This window comes from Lepidochelys kempii, chromosome 5 (assembly GCF_965140265.1).
Source record: "Lepidochelys kempii isolate rLepKem1 chromosome 5, rLepKem1.hap2, whole genome shotgun sequence".
NCBI classification, from domain to species: Eukaryota; Metazoa; Chordata; order Testudines; family Cheloniidae; genus Lepidochelys; species Lepidochelys kempii.
Window position 1 is genome coordinate 1103552 of NC_133260.1, and position 23765 is coordinate 1127316.

A 23765-nucleotide genomic window follows, 5' to 3' on the forward strand; every position below is an offset into this window, starting at 1 on the left:
ATCCTGAGTTTACAGAGGTGATTCTTTTATCTTTTTCTTTCATTAAAATTCTTCTTTTAAGAACCTGATTGCTTTTTCATTGTTCTGAAGATCCAAGGGTTTGGGTCTGTGTTCACCGAGGCAAATTGGTGAGGATTTTTATCAAGCCTTCCCCAGGAAAGGGGGTGTAGGGCTTGGGGGGATATTTTGGGGGAAGACGTCTCCAAGTGGGCTCTTTCCCTGGTCTTTGTTTAACATACTTGGTGGTGGCAGCGTAGGGTTCAAGGCCAAGGCAAAGTTTGTACCTTGGGGAAGTTTTTAACCAAAGCTGGTAAGAATAAGCTTAGGGGGTCTTTCATGCCATGTGGATAGCTCAGTGGTTTGAGCTTTGGCCTGCTAAACCCAGGGTTGTGAGTTCAATCCTTGAGGGGGCCGTTTAGGGATATGGGGCAAAAATTGGGGATTGGGCCTGCTTTGAGCAGGGGGTTGGACTAGATGACCTCCTGAGGTCCCTCCCAACCCTGATATTCTATGATTCTATGCCGGTCCCCCCATCTGTACTTCAGAGTGGGGAAGGAACCTTGACAGCCCTGCAAGCTCTTCCCGCCTGGCAGTACTGAGCCCTGCGGCCATGCTTCACCCCCAGGGACCCGGCGGGAGGCAGCGTCGCCCTTGAGGTGGGAGGTCAGAAGGGCCCATTCGCTCACCCAGGTGACAGCCCAGGGCCCCGCACGCAGCTACCCAGCGCAGCCTGAGCTCCTCCCTGGCCTGGGCGCTTCACAGCTTGTGTGTGTCGCTGGTCAGGCGGGGCCTGAGGCAGAGCTTGGTGGGGTCCCCTCACTTAGTGGGGTGAATGGGTGACCCCTGCTGCCTCTTCACCATGAGCCCTGGGTGGGCCAGGCCAGCCTCCCGGCCTCAGCACCAGAGCGGGTCCCAGGTACCCTCGCTTGCGGCTGGGGCATTTGCGCAGCATCAGCACCTGTGATTTGGTCTGCAGACAGACAGCCCTAGCCCTGAGACCCCCCCCCGCCCCGACCATCCTGGGCCCCAGGAAGACCCCAGCCCCAGAATGCCCCTGCCCTGAGACCCCCCCGACCACCCTGGGCCCAGTGAGACCCCAGGCCCAGAGTGCCCCAACCCTGAGACCCACCCCAACCATCCTGGCCCCAGTGAGACCCCAGCCCCAGAGTGCTCCAGCCCTGACCATGCCCATGACAGCTGACGAGCAGGGTGGAGCTGGGGGCTGCAAGCCCGTTCATCCTGCCATCTGGTGCAGTGAGAGCTGCTGTGGGCCCCCCCATCCATGGGTCCCGGCCACGCTGGGGCTCTCTGACAAGCTGTAGGGGTCACACTCCCCCTAGGCCAGCTCTCCGTGCGTCACGGGGGAGCCTTGCCGTGGGGTTAACGGCCAGGCTGGGAGCACGCGGCAGCTCACACAGGCGCCGAGCGGCTCCGGGCTGGACTGTTGGGCTGTGCCCGGAGTTGGTGCTCAGCCTCCAGGCTGGCAGCACACAGGGCTGCTCCCAGGGTATCGCCCCCACCTGGCTCGCTCGCTCTGTCCCCCCTCCATCCCTCATGTGTGGCGCTCCCCAGCCCAGAGATCTGCCCCACGTCCGACCTCCACACGTGCAGAGCCAAGTCCCTTTATTGGTGGCTGCCCCGGGGCGGGCCTCACGCCTTCTTGCCGCTCTGCTTGGCTGGGCTTCGCAGTCCTGGGGAGGGAAAAGGCAGATCGTGTGAGGATGGGGCAGGGAGCTCCCCCAGCGGGGCCTGGGGGGCAGAGCTGTGCCCCGGGTGTCCCGTCAGGACGGTGTTCCGCAGCTCAGGCATCTCGGCAAAGGGCAAGTAGGCTTCTCCTGGGGACAGAAGAGAGAGGCAGGCATGGGACGGAGGCCACAGGCTGGGGGTAACACAGGGAGGATGAGGGCCCTGGAGAGGGCTAGAGGCATGGAATGGGGGCTGCAGGGCATGGGGGTAACAGCAAGGGGCGGGGGCCATGGCAGTGGGGGTAACATGAGGAGGAATGGGGAGTCATGGGGAGGGGCGGGAGGCACGGCGTGGAGGGGAAAGACAGGGACATGGGACGGGGGCCACGGGGCATCAGGGTAACTCGGGAGGGGGAGGCGGTAACAGGTAGGGTTGCCAGGTGCCCGGTGTCTGGTCAAAAAGGGACCCGAGCAGTGTCCGGTCAGATGTACGGACCGGACACCAATAGTTCAGTTACTGCTGGTGTGGGAGGAGCCAGGTCATCAACCCACCCCAGCCCCTGTCAGCCGGGACCACCTCAGATCAGAGCAACGGGCCCGTCCGGCCCAGGGTCACCCCCCCCACCCAGATCAGACCAATGGGCCCCTCCAGCCCAGGGTCCCCCCCAGATCAGACCAATGGGCTCATCTAGCCCAGGGGTTCCCACCCCCAGAACAGATCAATGGTCCCACCCAGCCCAGTGTTCTCCCACCCCCCCGAACAGCCCAATGGGTCCATCCTGGCCCCACAGGAGGGGCGCCCAGCTCTCTGAGCTTGGCCAGGGGGGTTCAGGGGAAGGTGGGAGGTGGCGGGAGTGGGGGGTGGTGTGGGGCTGAGGACACGGGGTGGGGCCCCAGTCTGGAGCTGAGCTTTGCAGAGTGTGTGTGACACGGGGATGGTGCCCCACAGAACTACACAACGCCCCATGTGGACGCTCTGACTCTGGCATGAGTGGCCTTCCGGCTTAGCTTCAATCCCTCCCAAAGGGACATCAGAGAAAGCCAGGGCAGAGGATGTAGGAAAACGCTGTATTAATTTTATGGACGATATAAGTGTGCCTCAGTTTCCCCACTCACTCTGTACTGTAACCCTCTGGGAGTGAAGGGGTAAATTTATTTCCTGGGACAGGGACAGGGTAGGAGGCAGTCGGCTAGCTGAGTTGGGGAATGGTGTTTCCTTGACGACAGAAAGGATTCCCCTCACTGGCTGGGAACTCCTGGTGGCCAGTGGCCCTGGGGCGTGGCACACTCCAATGCCATGGGAGGGCTGATGAAGCAGGATTTTTGGGTAATATTTTTATGAAGCCAATGTGTGCCTCAGTTTCCCTCTCTACGTTATATTGTTACTCAGTGGGAATAAAAGGGTTAACGCTGCCCCTTGCCCAGCACGGGGGACACGGGGCAGGGGGGTCGCCTCCTGTTGGGGTGCAATGAATCGGGTCTTTACGGAACCGGCTGGTATGACGATGTGATGCAGCAGGGAGGGGGAAGCGTTGACCTGGGAATGTGCCCTGGGGATGGGAGACCTGAGAGCCTGTCACCTGAGCCAGGAGGGGGAGGGGGAGGTGACACCTCTGCCCAGGAATGTGAAGACAGGCTGCAGGAGGGAGCCTGCTGCGGAGGTTTAGTTTTCAGTTTGGGGCTGGGTGGAGGAACACAGGGAACCCCAGGGCTGGGGTCTAAGCTCCCTGCTCCCCCAGAAGGACTTGATTGAGGGGTCCTGGGTGTACCCACAAGCTCTGTTGTGGACTGTGTTCCTGTTGTGCAATAAACCTTCTGTTTTACTCGCTGGCTGAGAGTCTCAGTGAATCCCAGGAAGGGGGGTGCAGGGCCTGGACTCCCCACACTCCGTGACAACTGGTGGCAGCGGTGGGATGTACTGCACCCCGTAAACGGCGCTTCCTGCAGTAAGTGACTGGGGAGCAGTAAAACGAAGGGGGATTGACGGGGACCAGGCGTGCTGAAGATTCAGAGAGAGACAGTTTCAGGGGGCGGTTAACCCCTGGGAGTGTGTGACCAGAGAGAAGGACTTTTGCAGTAACAGGGTCCCCCGGGGAATTGCAGCGAGCGGTCCCAGGGGTGGAGGAGTTTGCAGCTCGACCCTAGCAAAGAGGTGGTGACCTCAAGAAGGGCTGGCACACTAGGGGCTTTTCCTGGAAACCGTGGGAAGCTGCCCGGCCTGCGAGTGGCCAGCAGGGAGATCTACGCTAAACGCCTTAAGAGCGACCTGGTGGAGCTGTGCAGGCAGAGGGGGCTGCGCATCGGGAGGTCCACCAAGGAACAGCTGATTGCCCAGTTGGAGCAGAGGGATCGCTTGGATGACCCGATCCCTGTCCCTGAGGGAAGATCCCTGTCCCTGAGGGAAGCCGCCCGGCGGACGCAGCGTGGGCCCTGGGGCCTGACCGGGCTGGGAGGGGTCAGACTGCTGCCGAGGACATAGAATCATAGAACATCAGGGTTGGAAGGGACCCCTGAAGGTCATCTAGTCCAACCCCCTGCTCGAAGCAGGACCAATTCCCAGTTAAATCATCCCAGCCAGGGCTTTGTCAAGCCTGACCTTAAAAACCTCTAAGGAAGGAGATTCTACCACCTCCCTAGGTAACGCATTCCAGTGTTTCACCGCCCTCTTAGTGAAAAAGTTTTTCCTAATATCCAATCTAAACCTCCCCCACTGCAACTTGAGACCATTACTCCTCGTTCTGTCATCTGCTACCATTGAGAACAGTCTAGAGCCATCCTCTTTGGAACCCCCTTTCAGGTAGTTGAAAGCAGCTATCAAATCCCCCCTCATTCTTCTCTTCTGCAGGCTAAACAATCCCAGCTCCCTCAGCCTCTCCTCATAAGTCATGTGTGTGACGAAGTGGGACTGTTCTTAATGGCTCCTCTGAATAGTGTGGGGGTGCCTCAGTTTCCCCTAGGCAGTTCTTAAGTATCTAGGTGGTGGGGTAAGGGTGTATGATCATTGCAGAGCCCTAGAGGGCCGGTGTGTGCAGGAGTCCGGACACAGAGAATGGCCGACACCCTGTTTCCTGGCAACTGATGGCCTGGGCCCTTCCCCCCTGCGAGGTGAGAGCTAAAGGGTTGGAGAACAAAGGAATCAGGTGACCACCTGGCCCGGGAAAGGGACAAAGCCCAGAGGAGGAGGGGCTGGAGGGAGTTTCAGTTTGGGGCTGGCTGGGACATGGAGTGAAGTGCAGACGTGGTCGTCTGGCTCACTGCCCCCCAAAATGGACCCAGCTGAGGGGTCCCGTTCTCTGCACCTGCAAGCTCTGTGTTAGACCATGTTCCTGTCGTCTAATAAACCTTCTGTTTTACTGGCTGGCTGAGAGTCACGTCTGACTGCGGAGTTGGGGGGCAGGACCCTCTGGCTTCCCCAGGAGCCCCGCCTGAGTGGACTCACTGGGGGGAAGCGCACGGAGGGGCAGAGGATGCTGAATGCTCCGAGGTCAGACCCAGGAAGGTGGAAGCTGTGTGAGCTGTGTGTCCTGAAGACAGGCTGCTCACAGAAAGGCGACTACCCCAGAGTCCTGACTGGCTTCATGGGGAGCAGTTCCAGAGCATCGCCCAGGGACTCCGTGACAACGTGTTCCAGACCCCTAATAATTTTTGTTGCCCTTCGCTGGACTCTCTCCAATTTATCCACATCCTTCTTGAAGTGTGGGGCCCAAAACTGGACACAGTACTCCAGATGAGGCCTCACCAATGTCGAATAGAGGGGAACGATCACGTCCCTGAATCTGCTCGCTATGCCCCTACTTATACATCCCAAAATGCCATTGGCCTTCTTGGCAACAAGGGCACACTGCTGACTCATATCCAGCTTCTCGTCCACTGTCACCCCTAGGTCCTTTTCCGCAGAACTGCTGCCTAGCCATTCGGTCCCTAGTCTGTAGCTGTGCATTGGGTTCTTCCGTCCTAAGTGCAGGACCCTGCACTTATCCTTATTGAACCTCATCAGATTTCTTTTGGCCCAATCCTCCAATTTGTCTAGGTCCTTCTGTATCCTATCCCTCCCCTCCAGCGTATCTACCACTCCTCCCAGTTTAGTATCATCCGTAAATTTGCTGAGAGTGCAATCCACACCATCCTCCAGATCATTTATGAAGATATTGAACAAAACCGGCCCCAGGACCGACCCCTGGGGCACTCCACTTGATACCGGCTGCCAACTAGACATGGAGCCATTGATCACTACCCGTTGAGCCCGACAATCTAGCCAGCTTTCTACCCACCTTATAGTGCATTCATCCAGCCCATACTTCCTTAACTTGCTGACAAGAATACTGTGGGAGACCGTGTCAAAAGCTTTGCTAAAGTCAAGAAACAATACATCCACTGCTTTCCCTTCATCCACAGAACCAGTAATCTCATCATAAAGGGCGATTAGATTAGTCAGGCATGACCTTCCCTTGGTGAATCCATGCTGATTGTTCCTGATCACTTTCCTCTCATGCAAGTGCTTCAGGATTGATTCTTTGAGGACCTGCTCCTGGTCCATCTTGAGACCCTTCCTACCTAGGCCTGGGGGAGGGGTTGGGAGAAGCCCAGTGAATACCGAGGGCACCCTGACCCCGTCAGCCAGCAGGGGATCCTCCCGGCAGAGCTCCCCATCCCCAGAGCGGATGCGGCTGGAATGGGAGAGGGAGATGAAAATGAGGGAGCTGGAGGATCATGAAAAACAACGTCAACATGAAGAGAAACAACGTCAACATGAGCAGGAGGAGAAGGAGAGGGAATGTCAGGAGAAGGAGAAACAAAGACAGCATGAACTGGAGCTGGCCAGGCTGAAGAGCAGTGGGGCCCCGGCTGCGGTGAGTGAGGGGGGACCCAAGACTGCAAGGAACTTTGATAAGTGCTTCCTGGCCCAGCGGAAGGAGGGGGAGGACATAGATAGCTTCCTGACGGCCTTTGAGAATGCCTGCGAGATGCACAGGGTTGACCCTGCAGACCGGCTCCAGTTCCTCACCCCCTTACTGGACCCCAAAGCCGTGGAGGTGTACAGCCGGATGACAGGGCCGGAGGCAGGGGACTATGAACTGTTCAAACAGGCCCTGCTCCGTGAGTTTGGGCTGACCCCCGAGATGTACCGGAGAAGGTTCCGGAGTCAGCGTAAAACGCCTGAGGTCACCTACCTACAACTGGTCAACCGGATGCAGGGGTATGCCCGCAAGTGGACAGCTGGGGCCCAAGCTAAAGAGGACCTGCTGGACCTAATCGTACTGGAGCAACTGTATGATCAGTGCCCTTCCGACCTGAGGCTGTGGTTGGTGGACAAAAAGCTCGAGAACCCCCAGCACGCAGGGCAGCTGGCCGACGAGTTTGTGAACAGTCGGTCAGGGGGTAGCCGGGAGGAGTCCCAAAACAACAGGCCCCCCACCCAATGCAGAGAGAGAGTCACCATGAGGCCTCCCAGCGGGGAAATAGGGAGAACCCCCTCCCACGGGGAACACCTAGCGTCGAGCCCCTCTGACCCGCTCGATGGGACCAACGTGACCTGAGCTGCTATCACTGTGGCCAGAGAGACCACGTACGGACCCAGTGCCCCGGGCTCAGGGACAAACTGAGCAGACCCAACCTACCCAGGGTTAACTGGGTAGGGACCCAGCTGGACGAGGGGCAGACGACCCAGGAAAGGGGGCCTACCAGTTTACCACCTGCTCAAGAGGGAAGAGTACCCCAGGCCAACTCCGCCAGAGGGCTGGAGGCTCTGGACTCAGGGTGCTCGGTTTACAGGGTGGGCGCGGGGCTGTCCCTCCGGAGAGAGTGCCTTGTTCCCCTGGAGGTGGATGGGAGGAAGGTCAATGGATACTGGGATACGGGCGCGGAGGTGACGCTGGCCCGGCCCGAGGTGGTGGCCCCAGATCGGGTGGTGCCCAACACCTACCTGACCCTGACAGGGGTGGGCGGGACCCCATTTAAGGTGCCCGTGGCAAGGGTACACATGAAATGGGGGGCCAAGGAGGTCCCCAAGGATGTGGGGGTACACCACCATTTGCCCACTGAAGTTTTGATGTGGGGAGACCTAGAGGACTGGCCAAGCAAGCCCCAGACCGCCCTGGTTGTGACCCATAGCCAGAGCCGGCGAGGGGCACTGCGCCCCGACTTTGGGGAGGGTACCACACCGGAGGCTCAGGACCCTACCCTGGTGGGGAGGGAGCGCCGAGGGGCACGGCTCAGAGAGGCTGTGGACTCAGAACTGGCCACTGAGGGGGAACCGGGCCCCTTCCCTTCCCCAGCCGCTGAGTTCCAGGCCGAGTTGAGGAAAGATCCCTCCTTGCGGAAGCTCAGGGACCTGGCCGACCTCGGTGTGGTATGGACCATGAGGAGAGGCTGCCAGGAGAGGTTCCTGTGGGAGAAGGGGTTCCTGTACCGAGAATGGGCTCCCACAAGGGAAGTAGAGTCCTGTGGGATCAGGAGGCAGCTGGGGGTCCCCCAGAAGTATCGCCGCAGGCTCCTGTCCCTGGCCCATGACATCCCCCTCGCAGGGCACCAGGGAATCCGGCGCACCCGGCAGAGGCTGCTACAGAACTTTTACTGGCCCGGGGTCTTTACCACGGTCCGGCAGTATTGCCGATCCTGTGACCCCTGTCAGAGGGTGGGGAAGGCCCGGGACAAGGGGAAAGCAGCTTTGAGACCTTTGCCCATCATAGAGGAGCCTTTCCAGAAGGTGGCCATGGACATCGTGGGGCCTCTCAGCAGGACGACCCGGTCGGGGAAGAAATACATTCTGGTGGTGGTAGATTTTGCCACCCGCTACCCCGAGGCAGTGCCCTTAGCTTCCATTGAAGCAGACACCGTGGCCGATGCGCTCCTGACCATTTTCAGCCGCGTGGGGTTCCCCAAGGAAGTCTTGACAGACCAAGGGTCCAACTTCATGTCGGCCCTGCTCCGGTGCTTGTGGGGAAATGTGGGGTCCGGCATGACTGGGCCTCAGCTTATCACCCCCAGTCCAACGGGCTGGTGGAGAGGTTTAACGGGACGCTAAAGATGATGCTGAAAACCTTTATGAACCAGCACCCGCAGGACTGGGACAAGTACTTGCCTCACCTGCTGTTCGCGTACAGGGAGGTGCCCCAGGAGTCTACCGGATTTTCGCCTTTCGAACTGTTATATGGCAGGAGGGTGAGGGGCCCCCTGGACCTGATGAGAGACGAGTGGGAGGGGAAGGCCACTCCCGATGGAGAGTCAGTGGTGGAGTATGTCCTGATCTTCCGAGAGAGACTGGCTGAACTCATGGGCCTGGCCAGGGAGAATCTGGCCAGAGCCCAGAGGAAGCAGAAGGTCTGGTATGACCGCACGGCGTGGGCCCGTGCCTACGCCACCGGGGATCCGGTGATGGTTCTCATCCCAGTGAGAAAGAACAAACTACAGGCCGCCTGGGAGGGCCCTTTCAAGGTCGTCCAGCAGCTCAATGAGGTAAACTATGTGGTGGAGCTGTCAAACCGGGCGCACCACCGCCGGGTGTACCATGTGAATACGATGAAGCCATATTATGCCAGGGGGAATGTGGTGTTGGCCGTGGGTGGACAGTGGGAGGAGCAGGGAGATGACCCTTTAGTAGATCTATTCCCTGGGACCAGAGCTGGTTCCCCCCTGGAAACAATTCCCCTCTCGGATCAGCTAACCCCTGCCCAGCAAACTGAGGTCAGGGGGGTGCTGCATCCGTACCGACAGCTGTTTTCCAACCAGCCTGGACTGTGGAAGTATAACACTGTATAAGTATAACATTGTATAAGGGGACATGCTGGATACATGGTATATGAGAGGGCATGCCAAAACGTGTTACAAAGTATCTGAGGGAGCACAGGTAGGGACAGTTAGCTTTTGAATGGAGAAGCAATTAAGATAGAGCCAGCACGTCGAAGAAGCAGGCATCAGAATGGAAGGTGTGAAGGGCAACTAGTTAAGTTAACTGGAAGCTGTTAAAGGAGATTGTTAAGGATGGCAGGTAATTGAAGATATGTGACTGGTCTCAGGGATCTCGAAGGGTGGTGACTAAAATCTTTTTCTTCTTTTGTCTGTAACTTCTCTGTAACTTGTTCTCCAAAAACTGTATAAATTAAGAGACACAAGCCCCACTCGGGGGGCTCACTTCTAAATGTATTAGCAGAGCAGCTTTGCTAATAAAACAGAGTGGTCGGATAAACTGTGAGTCTGAGTCAAACTTTGACAACTGGGAGGCCCCAGTGAGATGGCAAGCGGCTTCACTGAGGCTGTGTGATCCCTAACTGCCTTGCAGGACGATCGTGACAGCCGGCGCCTGGACGCTTAGTCCAAGCGATCCTCCACAAGACAGAAAGGTACACAGCAGCAGCGCAGTCTACGCCATTGAACTTGTTCGTTCCCACTCTGTTCGGGTAGGGGTCTTTGGACCCAGCTTCTGGAATCAGACGTCTCAGGTAATTATTATTTTTGTGCTTTAACCGGTTTGAGGACTGTCTTGTCTTTGTGTCTATCCGTCTTCCCCGTGGTGTGTGTGTGAATCTGGGAGCCATCTCTGTCCGGAGACTGGCTGACCAAGGGATCCCCGTCCCCACGGTCTGAATAAGTGGAATCTGCACAGCTGCAGCCGCACCACGCCTTGGGTATAACCCCTGGTGTGAAAGCAAGGGCTGTTGAGGCCGTAGCCTGTGGGCTCCTTTCTGTGTGTTGCACCGGGCACCGCTCTGCTGAGCCCGAATTTCCTTCTTGTGTGAGTGCTGTGTGAAGTCCTCCTGGATGGATAATCAGAAGTCTAAGGTAGAACAGTTCCCGAAGGGAACTCCAGCTTATTTTATGTATTTTAGGAGGGGTCCGGACTCTTGTAGGTTTCTTGAAAAATGGTCCAAATTAGCTCTAGAGAACCCCAAATTACAGTGGCCACTGTTAGGTTTTTGGGACAAGGATTGAGTGGACGCTTTAAAAAGCAAACTCGTCCTCCCAAAAACCAAATTGGAGAGAGGAGAAGTAGACTGCTTCATGCAGTGGTGGGAAGAGGCAAATCGTAGATGGACTGAGTCAAAACTCACCTCTCTTAAAAATTCTATCAAAAAACTAACAGTTCAATTGGATGCAGTCTCTCCCATCACTAGTCCGAGCGCTCCCCTTTGCCCAGTCCTGTGCAATGATCCGGATCAAACCCGACCCCCACCATACTCCTGCGCAAATAAGAAATCAGAAAAGGAAAAATCTTCAGTGACTACAGATAATGAAAGTGAAGAAGATACCCTCATTGGCCTCGCAGCCCTGCAAAATATTATGAAGAAGAAATCCAAAGCAGACTGCAAAGATTCTCTTGACATCTCTTCTTGGAAAAGAGAACCTGATGGGAGGTTAATGAGAGACTCTGATCAAACTGTTGTGGCACCCTTACGAGTCCTTAAGATGGGAGAAAGTGAGTCCATATGGGATTATAAGCCTGGACTCGTACGGAACTTTTATCTATAGTTAAAAGTTTTCCCAAACCACAGGAAAACTCTGTCAAATTTGCTGAGGAGTTTCTGTTAATCTGTGAAACCTATGAACCCTCTGAGACAGATCTCCTCCAACTCTGTAAATTGTTAGCTCCTGCCAGTTATTATGAAAAATGGTTGGCTGCTGCAGACTGGCCAGCTGAGGCACGCCACTCAACCACAAAAAGTACTGGCCCAGATTCGGCATACAGAGACCGGTGTATGGCTCTTTGGAAGCGCCTGCATCAAGCCATTCCCAAAGTGTGGTCTCCTAAAACAAACTGGACAGCAATACGTTGCTGTAAGCAAGGGCAAGGAGAAAGCCCAGGCGACTATAGGTCCCGGCTAATTGATATTTTCCTACAACATTCAGGAATACAAGAGCCCAGTGTAAATGGGCAGGGGGCCTTGGCACACGCATTTGTTGATGGTCTTCTCCCTGCCACAGGCAGCATGTTAAAACGAATAAGTGTGGGATGGGAGACTGAAACCATGGACAAATTGCTGGCAGTAGCAGAGCATTGCCACCGCACTTTAAAAGGATAGGAGGAACAGTCCTCCCAAAAGTTAATGGCTCTGCAGATACAGCATTATTCAGGACTAAGCCGACCACACCGGGGACAGGGACGGGGTTGCGGAAGGGGGCGGGGGGCTGGATTAACTGGGGTTTGTAACTACTGTAAACAGCCTGGACACTGGAAAAAAGAGTGTCCAAGACGACCTAATAATTGTATGGGAAATCAAGTGAACCCCCACTGGTTCCTCCAGCTGATCCCCAACCCTATTTTTCACCCCAACAATGACGGGATGCTGGGGAACCTCACAAAGTTTTAGCTCCCTTATTACCTCTGTCCCCTACTGGAGAATGTGTCCTGACTGTAAATGATCTCTCTCTCCCTTTCCTTGTTGATACTGGAGCTTCTCTTTCTACAATCCGCATCACTGACTTGCCTGAGGTTCCCCGATCTGGAAAATCCGTGTCTGCTGTTGGCATTACAGGGATCCCTACCTCTTTTCCCCTCTCAAAACCTTTGTCTGTTCAAGTCGGTCCCCTCTCTGAGGAGCATGTATTCCTCCTCTCTGATTCCACCCCGCAAACCTTCTGGGACGGGACTTGCTATGCAAACTTGGCTGTACTATTTACTGCTCATCTCTCCTCTGCTCGCCTCACTAGGTGTGAACTTTTGCTGCTTTCAGCCTCACATATCACTAGTAAGTGCTGCTCCCGGTTAAACCCTGCTACCCTCCTTCCTTTACCTAGTGATGGTGAATCCCATGACTGCCCTGCAACTGTCTCTGCTATCACTGTCCCGCGCCCCGACCTTTCAGATGTAGCTCTCCCTAACTCTGACCTGGTATTATTCACTGATGGGTCCTGTTATAGAAATGACCAAGGCCACCTTCTTGCAGGGTACGCTGTGGTCTCTCTCTCTGAGACCATAGAAGCTGCGCCCTTACCCTCTGTGACCTCTGCCCAGGTGGCTGAACTGATTGCTCTAACCCGTGCCTGCTTTCTAGCCGAGGGGCTCTCTGCCACTATTTTTACTGATTCTCGGTATGCCTTTGGGGTTGTGCATGACTTTGGCACCCTCTGGCAGGCTCGAGGTTTTCTTACCTCTACTGGTACCCCATCAAGAATGGCCCCTACATTGCCGCCCTCCTGTAGGCAGTTTTACTACCGTCTGCCTTGGCAATTGTTAAGTGTACTGGCCACTCAGCGGCAGACACCGAGGTGGCAAAAGATAATGCACTTGCTGATGCTGCTGCAAAACATGCTGCCACTATAAAACCTTCACCAGAAGCGTTTCTTGGTCCCCTCTCTGTCTCTGTAATGCCACCATCCCTGTCTCATCTCGCTCAGCTCCAGGATTCTGCCCCAGAAACACAGAGAGACTCCTGGAGTGCTTTGGGTTGCTCTTTGCAATCTGATTCCCTTTGGCCATCGCCCACCGGTACCTTTGTAGCCCCCCTCTCACTCTACCCGTCTCTAGCCGCCCTGCTATATGGTGTTTCACATGTCGGCAAGAGGGGATGGTCTCTGCTATGAGTAAGGCGGGGTGGTGGGCTCCCCATTTCAGCCCCTTTGCAACCCGCCACTGTGCCGCTTGTGTTACTTGTCAAAGCCACAATGTAGGCAAATCTGTAAAAGTAACACAAGGGTTCCGGGGTTTGCCTCAAGCACCTTTCCTACACTGGCAACTTGCTTTTGTACAAATGCCAAAGTGTCAGAAATATGAATTCATTTTAGTTATGTCTGTTTTCGGGTTGGATTGAAGCCTTTCCCTGTCGCAAAGCTGATTCATTGTCTGTTGCAAAATGTCTGTTAAACCACATTATCCCTACCAAGGGAATTCCTGCCACTTTGTCTAGTGACCGGGGAACAAAATTGTTCAACATCTAAACCAGGTCACCCACCTGTTGCACTGCCCTTACCATCCACAGAGTGCAGGGGCAGTTGAAAGGCGAAATGGTGTGCTTAAAAATAAGCTGGCAAAAATCTGTAGTTCCACAGGGTTAAACTGGCCAGCTGCTTTACCACTGGCCCTTATGGAAATTCGGTCATCCCCATCCCAGAGACACAAATTGAGTCCATTTGAAATCATCATGGGACGCCCTATGCGAACAATGGCTACTATTACCCCAGCCCCAGACCTAAACCCAATTCACACGCTCCTCCAGGACTGCAAAGGGTTAATGCAAGCGGTGAGCTCCTTCCATTCGCAGGTGCGAGCAGCTTGGCCGAGGGAACCCACCTCTGCTGCCTGTCACACTCCTGAGCCTGGTGAGTGGGTCTGCCTGCGGCACCACCTTCGGAAGCCCGCCTTGGAACCCCGGTGGGAGGGTCCGTACCAGGTACTGCTCACCACCCAGACAGCAGTGAAATTATCCAGCATCGCTGCATGGATCCACGCCCCACAGTGTAAGCCAGCGCCACCTCACGGGGACCAAGCACCTCTGCAAGACCACGCCGAACCAGCTTCAACCCCAGAAGACAAAGAGGAACAGCCTGCAACCCCTTACAATCTGCGCTCTCGTAAGGGTTGCCAGAAGCAGAGGGTAAGCAGGCAGCAGGACCCAACAAGTTGCAGTGGGGGAGGTTTAGATTGGATATTAGGAAAAACTTTTTCACTAAGAGGGTGGTGAAACACTGGAATGCGTTACCTAGGGAGGTGGTAGAATCTCCTTCCTTAGAGGTTTTTAAGGTCAGGCTTGACAAAGCCCTGGCTGGGATGATTTAACTGGGAATTGGTCCTGCTTCGAGCAGGGGGTTGGACTAGATGACCTTCTGGGGTCCCTTCCAACCCTGATATTCTATGATTCTATGATTCTATGAACAAACAAGAAGCAGTAGTGAGCCTAGCGCCTGCTGCCTGGTGGACGTAAAACCGTGACTGCGGTTCCCTCGAAAGGGGTTGTCGGAACCAGAAAGGGTCCTGCTTCCAACATGTGTCCTTTGAGAAGCTTAATCCTCAGCTCCTGTATCCTGAGGGTCTGGGGAATCCAGAGTGCTACTCTAATGTTGTTAAATGTCACCAGTGAAAGTAATGAAAAAGAATGATTGATGTATGGAATCCAGTAAGTCATTGGTCATGGGCGTAGCCTTGACCAAAAGGGGGGATTGTGGAAGTATAACATTGTATAAGGGAACATGCTGGATACATTGTATATGAGAGGGCATGACAAAACATGTTACAAAGTATCTGAGGGAACACACGTAGGGACAGTTAGCTTTTGAATGGAGAAGCAATTAAGATAGAGCCAGCACGTCGAAGAAGCAGGCATCAGAATGGAAGGTGTGAAGGGCAATTAGTTAACTGGAAGCTGTTAAAGGAGATTGTTAAGGATGGCAGGTAATTGAAGATACGTGACTGGTCTCAGGGATCTCGAAGGGTGGTGACTAAAATCTTTTTCTTCTTTTGTCTGTAACTTCTCTGTAACTTGTTCTCCAAAAACTGTATAAATTAAGAGACACAAGCCCCACTCGGGGGGCTCACTTCTAAATGTATTAGCAGAGCAGCTTTGCTAATAAAACAGAGTGGTCTGATAAATTGTGAGTCTGAGTCAAACTTTGACAGGACGCACTAATCTGACTGTCCACCGGGTGCAGACAGGGTCGCACCCGCTGATAAGATGCTCCCCCTTCCGAGTCACAGGGAAAACTGCTCAGGACCTGGAAAGAGAGGTCAGGGACATGCTGGCTTTGGGGGTGATCCAGCCATCGGCCAGCCCTTGGGCCTCGCCGGTGGTGCTGGTCCCCAAAAAGGACGGGTCGGTCCGGTTCTGTGTGGACTATCGGAAGCTCAATGCCATCACTGTATCTGATGCCTACCCCATGCCCAGGCCGGACGAGCTCCTAGACGAGCTGGGAGGAGCTCGGTACCTTACCACCATGGACCTTACAAAGGGCTACTGGCAAGTGCCGCTGGATGCAGATGCCCGACTGAAATCGGCCTTTATCACCCCTCTGGGGCTCTATGAGTTCCTGACCCTGCCTTTCGGCCTCAAGGGAGCGCCGGCCACCTTCCAGCGCCTGGTGGACCAGCTACTGAGGGGGATGGAGAGTTTTGCCGTGGCGTATATTGATGACATCTGTGTCTTTAGCCAGACCTGGGAGGACCATGTGTCCCAGGTTAGACAAGTGCTGGACCGACTCCAGGGGGCTGGGCTGACTGTAAAAGCAGAGAACTGCAAGGTGGGAATGGTGGAAGTATCTTACCTGGGCCATCGAGTGGGGAGCGGCCGTCTAAAGCCGGAACCAGCCAAGGTGGAGGTGATCAGAGACTGGCCCGCTCCCCACACCAAAAAGCAGGTCCAAGCCTTTATTGGGTTGGCAGGATACTACCGAAGATTTGTGCCCCACTTTAGCGCCATAGCCACCCCCATCACTGAGCTGTGCAAGAAGGGGAAGCCAGACAAGGTGGTCTGGACCGAGCAGTGCCAGGAGGCTTTCCGGTCGCTGAAGAAGGCTCTGGTCAGTGGCCCAGTTCTGGCAAACCCAGACTTTGACAAGCCCTTTGTGGTGTTCACCGACGCCTCCGACATGGGACTGGGGGCGGTGTTAATGCAGGAGGATGAAAAGAGGGAGAGACACCCCATCGTGTACCTGAGCAAGAAGTTGCTACCCCGGGAGCAACACTACGCGGCCATCGAGAAGGAGTGCCTGGCCATGGTGTGGGCCCTCAAGAAACTAGAGCCCTATCTCTTCGGGCGACACTTCACCGTGTACACCGACCACTCTCCCCTGACCTGGCTGCACCAGATGAAAGGAGCCAACGCCAAGCTCCTGAGATGGAGCCTGCTCCTGCAGGATTACGACATGGACGTGGTCCACGTGAAGGGAAGTGCCAACCTGATAGCGGATGCGCTGTCCCGGAGAGGGGGCCCCGAACTTCCCCAGGTCACCGGTCACAGTGACCCCGCTCAGTTCAGTCTCGAAAGGGGGAGAGATGTGAGGATGTGACGCAGCAGGGAGGGGGGAGTGTTGACCTGGGAATGTGCCCTGGGGATGGGAGACCTGAGAACCTGTCACCTGAGCCAGGAGGGGGAGGGGGAGGTGACACCTCCGCCCAGGAATGTGGACGGAGGCTGCACGAGGGAGCCTGCTGGGGGGGTTTAGTTTTCAGTTTGGAGCTGGGTGGAGGAACACAGGGAACCCCAGGGCTGGGGTCTAAGCTCCCTGCTCCCCCAGAAGGACGTGATTGAGGGGTCCTGGTTGTACCCACAAGCTCTGTTTTGGACTGTGTTCCTGTTGTGCAATAAACCTTCTGTTTTACTGGCTGGCTGAGAGTCTCAGTGGATCCCAGGAAGAGGGGTGCAGGGCCTGGACTCCCCCACACTCCGTGACACGGGGCTCAGCATGGGGGGGCCACACTGCCTCCCCATGTACAAAGAGCAGGCCCAGTGCCTAGTGCTGGAGGGGGCTGTGTGATGAAGTGGGACTGTTCTTAATGTTTCCTCTGAATAGTGTGGGGGTGCCTCAGTTTCCCCTAGGCAGTTCTTAAGTATCTCGGGGATGGGGTAAGGGTGTATGATCGTTGCAGAGCCCTAGAGGGCAGGTATGTGCAGTGGTCTGGACACAGAGAATGGCGACATCCTGTTTCCTGGCAACTGATGGCCTGGGCCCTTCCCCCCTGCAAGGTGAGAGCTAAAGGGTTGGAGAACAAAGGAATCAGGTGCCCTCCTGGCCGGGGAAAGGGGAAAGCCCAGAGGAGGAGAGGCTGGAGGGAGTTTCAGTTTGGGGCTGGCTGGGGACATGGAGTGAAGTGCAGATGTGGTTGTCTGGCTCCTGGCCCCCCAAAATGGACCCAGCTGAGGGGTCCCGTTCTCTGCACCTACAAGCTCTGTGTTAGACCATGTTCCTGTTGTCTAATAAACCTTCTCTTTTATTGGCGGCTGAGAGTCCCGTCTGACTGTGGATTTGGTGGGCAGGACCTTCTGGCTTCCCCAGGACCCCGCCTGGGCGGACTTGCTGTGGGAAGCGCACGGAGGGGCAGAGGAGGCTGAATGCTCCGAGGTCAGACCCAGGAAGGGGGAAGCTGGGTGAGCTGTGTGTCCTGCAGACAGGCTGCTCCCCGAGAGGAGACTTCCCCAGAGTCCTGCCTGTCTTCGTAGGGTGCAGTTCCAGAGCATCGCCCGGGGACCCCGTGACAGGCTGTGCAGGGGGAATGGTGCGGGGGGGCAGGGGCCAGACATGCCTGGGGCTCCGTGCCAGCTACTCTGTCCCAGGACAGGCGTGTCCCTGGGGCTACGCCGGGGGTGACAGCGCTGCCATGGGGCAGGGCAGTGGGGGTTCTCCCCAGCGTGATAAGCCCTGGGGCTCCAGGGGTGACTGAGCTGGGGGCTGCACTGCTATGGGCCAGACCCTATGTGCTGCCATGGGAGCGAGGGGGGAGAGGCCAGGCATGTGCACCCCCCACGCTGCGCATACCAAAGGGCCGGCCCCCTTTTCTCCGAGTCTCGGCCGTCTCGAAGAAAGTCTTGTGCTCCTCCCAGCGCCGGTCGCAGGCCGCACACAGGAAGTTGGACTCAAAGCAGACGCACCAACAGCCTGTGTAGGGAAGGGCAGGGCTCAGCCCGGTGGGGATTCAGGGCCCCTGGGTTTTGGCCAGAGCATCCGAGAGTCCCCAGCACCCTCCCTCCCCCTCCCCCTAGCACCGGCAGCCTCCAGCCAGAGCACACCCAGCCACAGGCACCAGGGAGACACTTTCTGTGCACACGGTTGGCAGGAAACGCCCAGGGGACATGCAGTGACAGCTCACGTGCACACACAGACACCCCACAGACACACACACACACAGAGTGACAGCCCACGCGCACCCCCACCCCCACATGTACACACACAGTGACAGCCTGTGACGAAGCGGGACTGTTCTTAATGTTTCCTCTGAATAGTGTGGGGGTGCCTCAGTTTCCCTATGCAGTTCTTAAGTATCTAGGGGGTGGGATAAGGGTGTGTGATCACTGCAGAGCCCTAGAGGGCAGGTGTGTGCAGGGGTCTGGACACAGACAATGGGTGACACCCTGTTTCCTGGCCACTGATGGCCTGGGCCCCTCCCCTGCAAGGAGAGAGCTAAAGGGTTGGAGAACAAAGGAATCAGGTGACCACCTGGCCCGGGAAAGGGACAAAGCCCAGAGGAGGAGGGGCTGGAGGGAGTTTCAGTTTGGGGCTGGCTGGGACATGGAGTGAAGGGCAGACGGGGTTGTCTGGCTCACTGCCCCCCAAAATGGACCCAGCTGAGGGGTCCTGTTCTCTGCACCTGCAAGCTCTGTGTTAGACCATGTTCCTGTCGTCTAATAAACCTTCTGTGTTACTGGCTGGCTGAGAGTCACGTCTGACTGCGAAGTTGGGGGGCAGGACCCTCTGGCTTCCCCAGGACCCTGCCTGGGCGGACTCGCTGTGGGAAGCGCAGGGAGGGGCAGAGGAGGCTGGATGCTCCGAGGTCAGACCCAGGAAGGTGGAAGCCGGGTGAGCTGTGTGTCCTGCAGACAGGCTGCTCCCCGAGAGGAGACTTCCCCAGAGTCCTGCCTGGCTTCGTGGGGAGCAGTTCCAGAGCATCGCCCGGGGACTCCGGGACACAGCCCGTGTGCATACTACCCACACACACGCACACGCACACACAGTGACAGCCCACATGTCCACCCCCCCGGCACGCACACGCTCTCTGCCCCGCGGCCGCACGCCCGGCCCGTAGCTGCCCCCACCTGCGGCTCGACAGGCGCGGCGGGCGCTGGGCGCGTGCTCCTCGTGGCCGTGCTGGCAGCGGCACGTGGCCTGCCAGGTGGAGGGGTCGAAGCCAGCTCTCCTCCTCAGCCAGAACTCGCCCACGTCCTCGGGCCGGGAGGGGATGAAGATGAAGCTCTGGCATTTGCAGCTGGGCACGATGCAGGGCATCCGCGCCCGCGTCTCTGCAGAGCAAGTGCCCGTCACCCCTTGGGCCACACACAGCAAGCCCTCCCCACCCCCGGGGAGAGCCCCAGGAACTGCCCGGGGGGCACTGCCCCATAGAGCCCTGCAGGCTGGGGTGCACGGGTGCTGAGCTGGGGGCACTGCCCCATAGAGCCCCCCAGGCTGGGGGGGGGCAGGCTCTGAGCTGGCAGTCTGGGTGTGGCAAGGGGGAGAGTCTCTTCGGGGCTTGGCTGTCTCTAGGATCCCCACTCTGCCCCAGAGAAAGCCCAGCCTTTGAACACTGCCAGGCTGCTGCTAAGGAGACCTGCCTGCTCTATGAAGGGCCCCATCCCAGCACCCCCTGCCCCACAGCCTGGGGCCCACAGAGGAGGGGACCGAGCAGCAGACAAGCTCAGAGGCAGCAGGAGGGGATTGGAGCTGGGTGTGCAATGAGGGACCCCTGCCCTGGCCCTGGGGGATGGGCACACAGGCTCCATGGGACAGAGTGGGGCTGACCCATCACTGCCAGCCTAGAGTGCACGAGGCTGGCGGGGAGCAGGGCCAAGAGGGGAACTGGTGCCTGGAGAGCTCACACACTACCCCTAGTTCCTGCCAGCCCTTCCCCACTGAACCCGGGCAGCCCAGACTCCCGACACAGGCCTGGTGCTTCCCCGCCTCCACCAGCCCTACCCCATGGCGCCTCACTACCCCATACTCACCAACACGGGCCTGGTGCTCCCCAGACCCCGCCAGCCCTGCCCCTCGACACCCAGGCCCCCCGTACCCCCTAGTGCCCCACCAGACCCTGCCAGCCCTGCCCAATGGCACCCCCGGGCACACGGTACTCACCAACATGGGCCTGCCAGCCCTTCTGCATGACACCTGGGCACCCCGTACCCCCTGACACAGGCCTGGCACCCCCCCAGGCCCCACCAGCCCTGCCCCAGAGCACCCGGCCGCCCCGTACTCACCAACACGGGCCTGGCACCCCCCCAGGCCCCACCAGCCCTGCCCCAGAGCACCCGGCCGCCCCGCACCTACCGACATAGACCTGGTGCTCCCGCAGGAGGTGCCCGCAGAAGCACTTGGAGAGCTCACCCACGCGGAAGCAGTCCCACAGATACTCGGGGCAGCGCCAGCCGATGTAGAGACCTGTGGGCAGGAGGAGGTCAGCCCTGCCCAGGATCCTCCATCTCCTGCGCTGGTGGCCCCAGCCAGGTCCTGGGCTCCCGAGTTACATGCTGCGCCCCCTTAGTCCCAGGCTAGGCTCCCTGGCCTCTCCTGAGCCCCCCAGCTCCAGCCCGCGGGGCTCGGCGCCATTCCCCAGCGAGCAGAGGGGTCCTGCGCCCCCCGAGAAGGGCCCTACCTGTCTGCATGGCCTTGAGGGCCGCCTCCCTCTCCAGGTGGAACAGCTCCTGCACCTCCCTGCCGAACTGCTCCCGGTGCATGGCCTTGGCCACCGCCACCAGCTCGGCCCTCCTGGCCGGGACGATGGGCCGCACCGAATAGCCTGGGCAGAGACGGGGCGGGGTGAGTGGGCAGGGGCAGCCTCCCCACCTGGGACCCTCCCCGACCCATGGGGCCTGGCCCGGCTCTCTGAGCCCAGGCTCTGCATGGGACTGACTGCCCGGAGCCCCCACTCAGGGTAGCAGAGCTGGCAGCCAGCCCACCCTGGCTCTGCCGGTGCCCCTCACTTCCAACCCACACCCCACTGCTAGCCGCCCTGGGCGCCCCACAGTCCTGCCGGTGCCCCTCAATCCCAACCCACATCCCCCTGCTAGCCCAGCCCTGGGCGCCCCACAGTCCTGCCGGTGCCCCTCACTTCCAACCCACATCCCCCTGCTAGCCCAGCCCTGGGCGCCCCATAGTCCTGCCGGTGGCCCTCACTTCCAACCCACATCCCCCTGCTAGCCCAGCCCTGGGCTCCCCACAGTCCTGCCGGTGGCCCTCAATCCCAACCCACATCCCCCTGCTAGCCCAGCCCTGGGCGCCCTTCACCCCACAACACCGCTGATGCCCCTCACTCCTGACCCACACCCCGCTGCTAGCCCAGCCCTGGGCTCCTCACAGTCCTGCCGGTGCCCCTCACTTCCAACCCACACCCTGCTGCTAGCCCAGCCCTGGGCTCCCCACAGTCCTGCCGGTGCCCCTCAATCCCAACCCACATCCCCCTGCTAGCCCAGCCCTGGGCTCCCCACAGTCCTGCCAGTGCCCCTCACTTCCAACCCACATCCCCCTGCTAGCCCAGCCCTGGGCTTCCCAAACACAGCCCTGCCGGAGCCCTCAACCCTGATCTGCAGCCTCTGCTACCCAAGCTAGGGGGTCCCCCTACTCCTGGACCCCTCAATCCCCATTCATCGCCTTGGGTGCTGGGGCACGTTTACACCCTCTTCTCCTAGCCACGCCCCTCCCGCAGCCTTTTACCTGGCAGGGCGTGGGGCTCAGGGTCGGGGGGAGATCGGCTGGGTCAGAGCCGGGAGGTTGCACTGGTGCTGGAGGCGGCTTCGCAGCCCTGGATCCCGAGGCCTCAGCTCACCCCATCGAGGGGAGATGGGGCCCCGTGGCCCCTTCGGCCCTTGGCATTGCCGGCCCCAGCACCAGCTCTGGGTTACTCCCGGGGGTGGGGGTGACCTACCCACAACCGCTGTCTTCGCTGCTTTCTTCTTCGTGCCCCCCAGGGGCTTGTGCTTCGTCTGGGTGTGGATGTCGGTCACTTCCACCTCCTCCTGGTCCTCCTCCTCGTCGGCCTCCACCCCAGCCCCAGCCGGCTCCTCGTGGGACGGGCCCGAGGGCTCCTGGCCTGGCGGGGGGGACGGATCCGAGGGCTCCTGGCCTGGCGGGGGGGACGGATCCGAGGGCTCGTCGGCCGGCAGGGGGGACGGATCCGAGGGCTCCTGGCCTGGCGGGGGGGACGGATCCGAGGGCTCCTGGCCTGGCGGGGGGGACGGATCCAAGGGCTCCTCGGCCGGTGGGGGCGACCAGCCCCCCTTGCCCTCCATGCTGGACTCCTCGCCCTCCATGGCTGGTTCTGCCCAGACAAAGGGTGGGCCAAGCCTGGGGCCTGGGGCCAGCTGTTGTTGGATGCTAGGTTACGGCTGTTGTCTGTTGCTAGGTAACTGCGGTGGCCGTGGTGACTCTGGGAGCAGGCCAGGGATTGGCCAGGGAGAGAACTGGGCTGCTTGATACCCCCTGACTGGCCCAGCTCTGATAGCCCCCTGGGGGACAGGGCTGCGGGGTCACAGGGGCAGCACCCCAGGTCCCTGCAGGGATGTGGGGTCACAGTGCTGGTTTCATGATTGCCCAAGGGGGAATCAGATACCAGGGTGATGGGTGCAGGAGACTGACAGGCGGGGGAGGCAGGTGTGGGGTCAGAGGGGCCGGGGGTTACTTGGGAGCAGAGTGATGTTTTAATTAGGAGGGGCAGTATGGGGAAGTGGTTAGAGCAGGGGGCTGGGGCCAGGACTCCTGCGTTCTGTTCCCAGGCTCCGTCTAGGTTACACAGGGATGCTAATCTACTGGGGGGGGGGGTGTGCAGTGCCCCAGCCGAGCACTCTACAGCACAGCAAGGAGGCCCCGTTCCCACAACAACAGGAAGGGGGGCCATCCCCAAAGCAACCGGAACAATGGGAAGGAGGATCAGGCAGGGTTAGGCTCAGGGTAGTGCTGAGGTCAACGTACTTGGGTTGATGCAGTGTTAGTGTAGACACCGTGTTGCTTATGTAACCTTTCCGCCAGGTGGAGCCGGCAGCAACCAGGGCCGGGTTCCATGTCTAGAGGTTCCTTTCCATCCATCCAACACAGAACCGGCTCGAGCCCCCACCCAGTGACCTGGGACAATTACACCCCAGCCCCAGGGCCTCTGAGAAGCAAAACTTCCCCTCTCGCAAGCACAGAGTCCAAGGGTAGAAAAGAAACTTTTAATAAAAGGAGGGAAGTAACTCGGAGTGAATTTGGGAAAACACCACACACAGGGTTCATAAACCTAAACCATGAGTAAAGACACCCCCCCCCCCAAAGTAGGTCGGGCAGTGCCCTTTTCCCCTCAGGGTCTTAGCTCCAGCAACCCAAAAGTCCCTTTCACATTCCAGGCCCGACCCTTCTCTGCACCCCCCTCACAGTTGCTGTCCTCGGTCAGTGCAGACCCAGAGTTCACCTCTCCCCTGCGTGGGGTAAAGAGGCACCTTACTCGCTCTGCTGCTTGGGCACTCGCTCGCTGCTTCCACT

The 23765-nt window shown here is 58.3% G+C and overlaps 1 protein-coding gene across 4 annotated transcripts; it reads right to left on the bottom strand.

The window, feature by feature from the left end:
- Positions 1-1617: 1617 nt before the first annotated feature.
- Positions 1618-22624, bottom strand: FAM221B (family with sequence similarity 221 member B). 4 transcript variants are annotated; one of them, XM_073346146.1, is made up of 6 exons: positions 22177-22624; positions 20908-21051; positions 20583-20693; positions 19358-19561; positions 18084-18203; positions 1618-1835 (listed from the first exon to the last, which is right to left on the bottom strand). In XM_073346146.1, the coding sequence occupies exons 1-6, from the start codon at positions 22559-22561 to the stop codon at positions 1651-1653; spliced, it is 1149 nt and encodes a 382-aa protein (XP_073202247.1). In that variant the 5' UTR covers positions 22562-22624; the 3' UTR covers positions 1618-1650. The 4 variants fall into 4 exon arrangements, with proteins under 4 accessions (XP_073202247.1, XP_073202249.1, XP_073202248.1 ...); XM_073346149.1 differs by having other exon boundaries at positions 1622-1691; XM_073346148.1 differs by lacking the exon at positions 20908-21051.
- Between the last annotated feature and the right edge of the window lie 1141 nt (positions 22625-23765).

What these genes read in the sequence shown, in the direction of transcription:
- FAM221B (XM_073346146.1), bottom strand. Translation starts at nt 22,561, where the DNA reads ATGGAGGGCGAGGAGTCCAGCATGGAGGGCAAGGGGGGCTGGTCGCCC. An exon ending in GGAGCACCAGGTCTATGTCG is followed by an intron (nt 19,562 to 20,582) that starts GTAGGTGCGGGG and finishes CTTGCTCTGCAG; the next exon opens with AGACGCGGGCGCGGATGCCC. An exon ending in CCGCGCCTGTCGAGCCGCAG is followed by an intron (nt 18,204 to 19,357) that starts GTGGGGGCAGCT and finishes TTCCCTACACAG; the next exon opens with GCTGTTGGTGCGTCTGCTTT.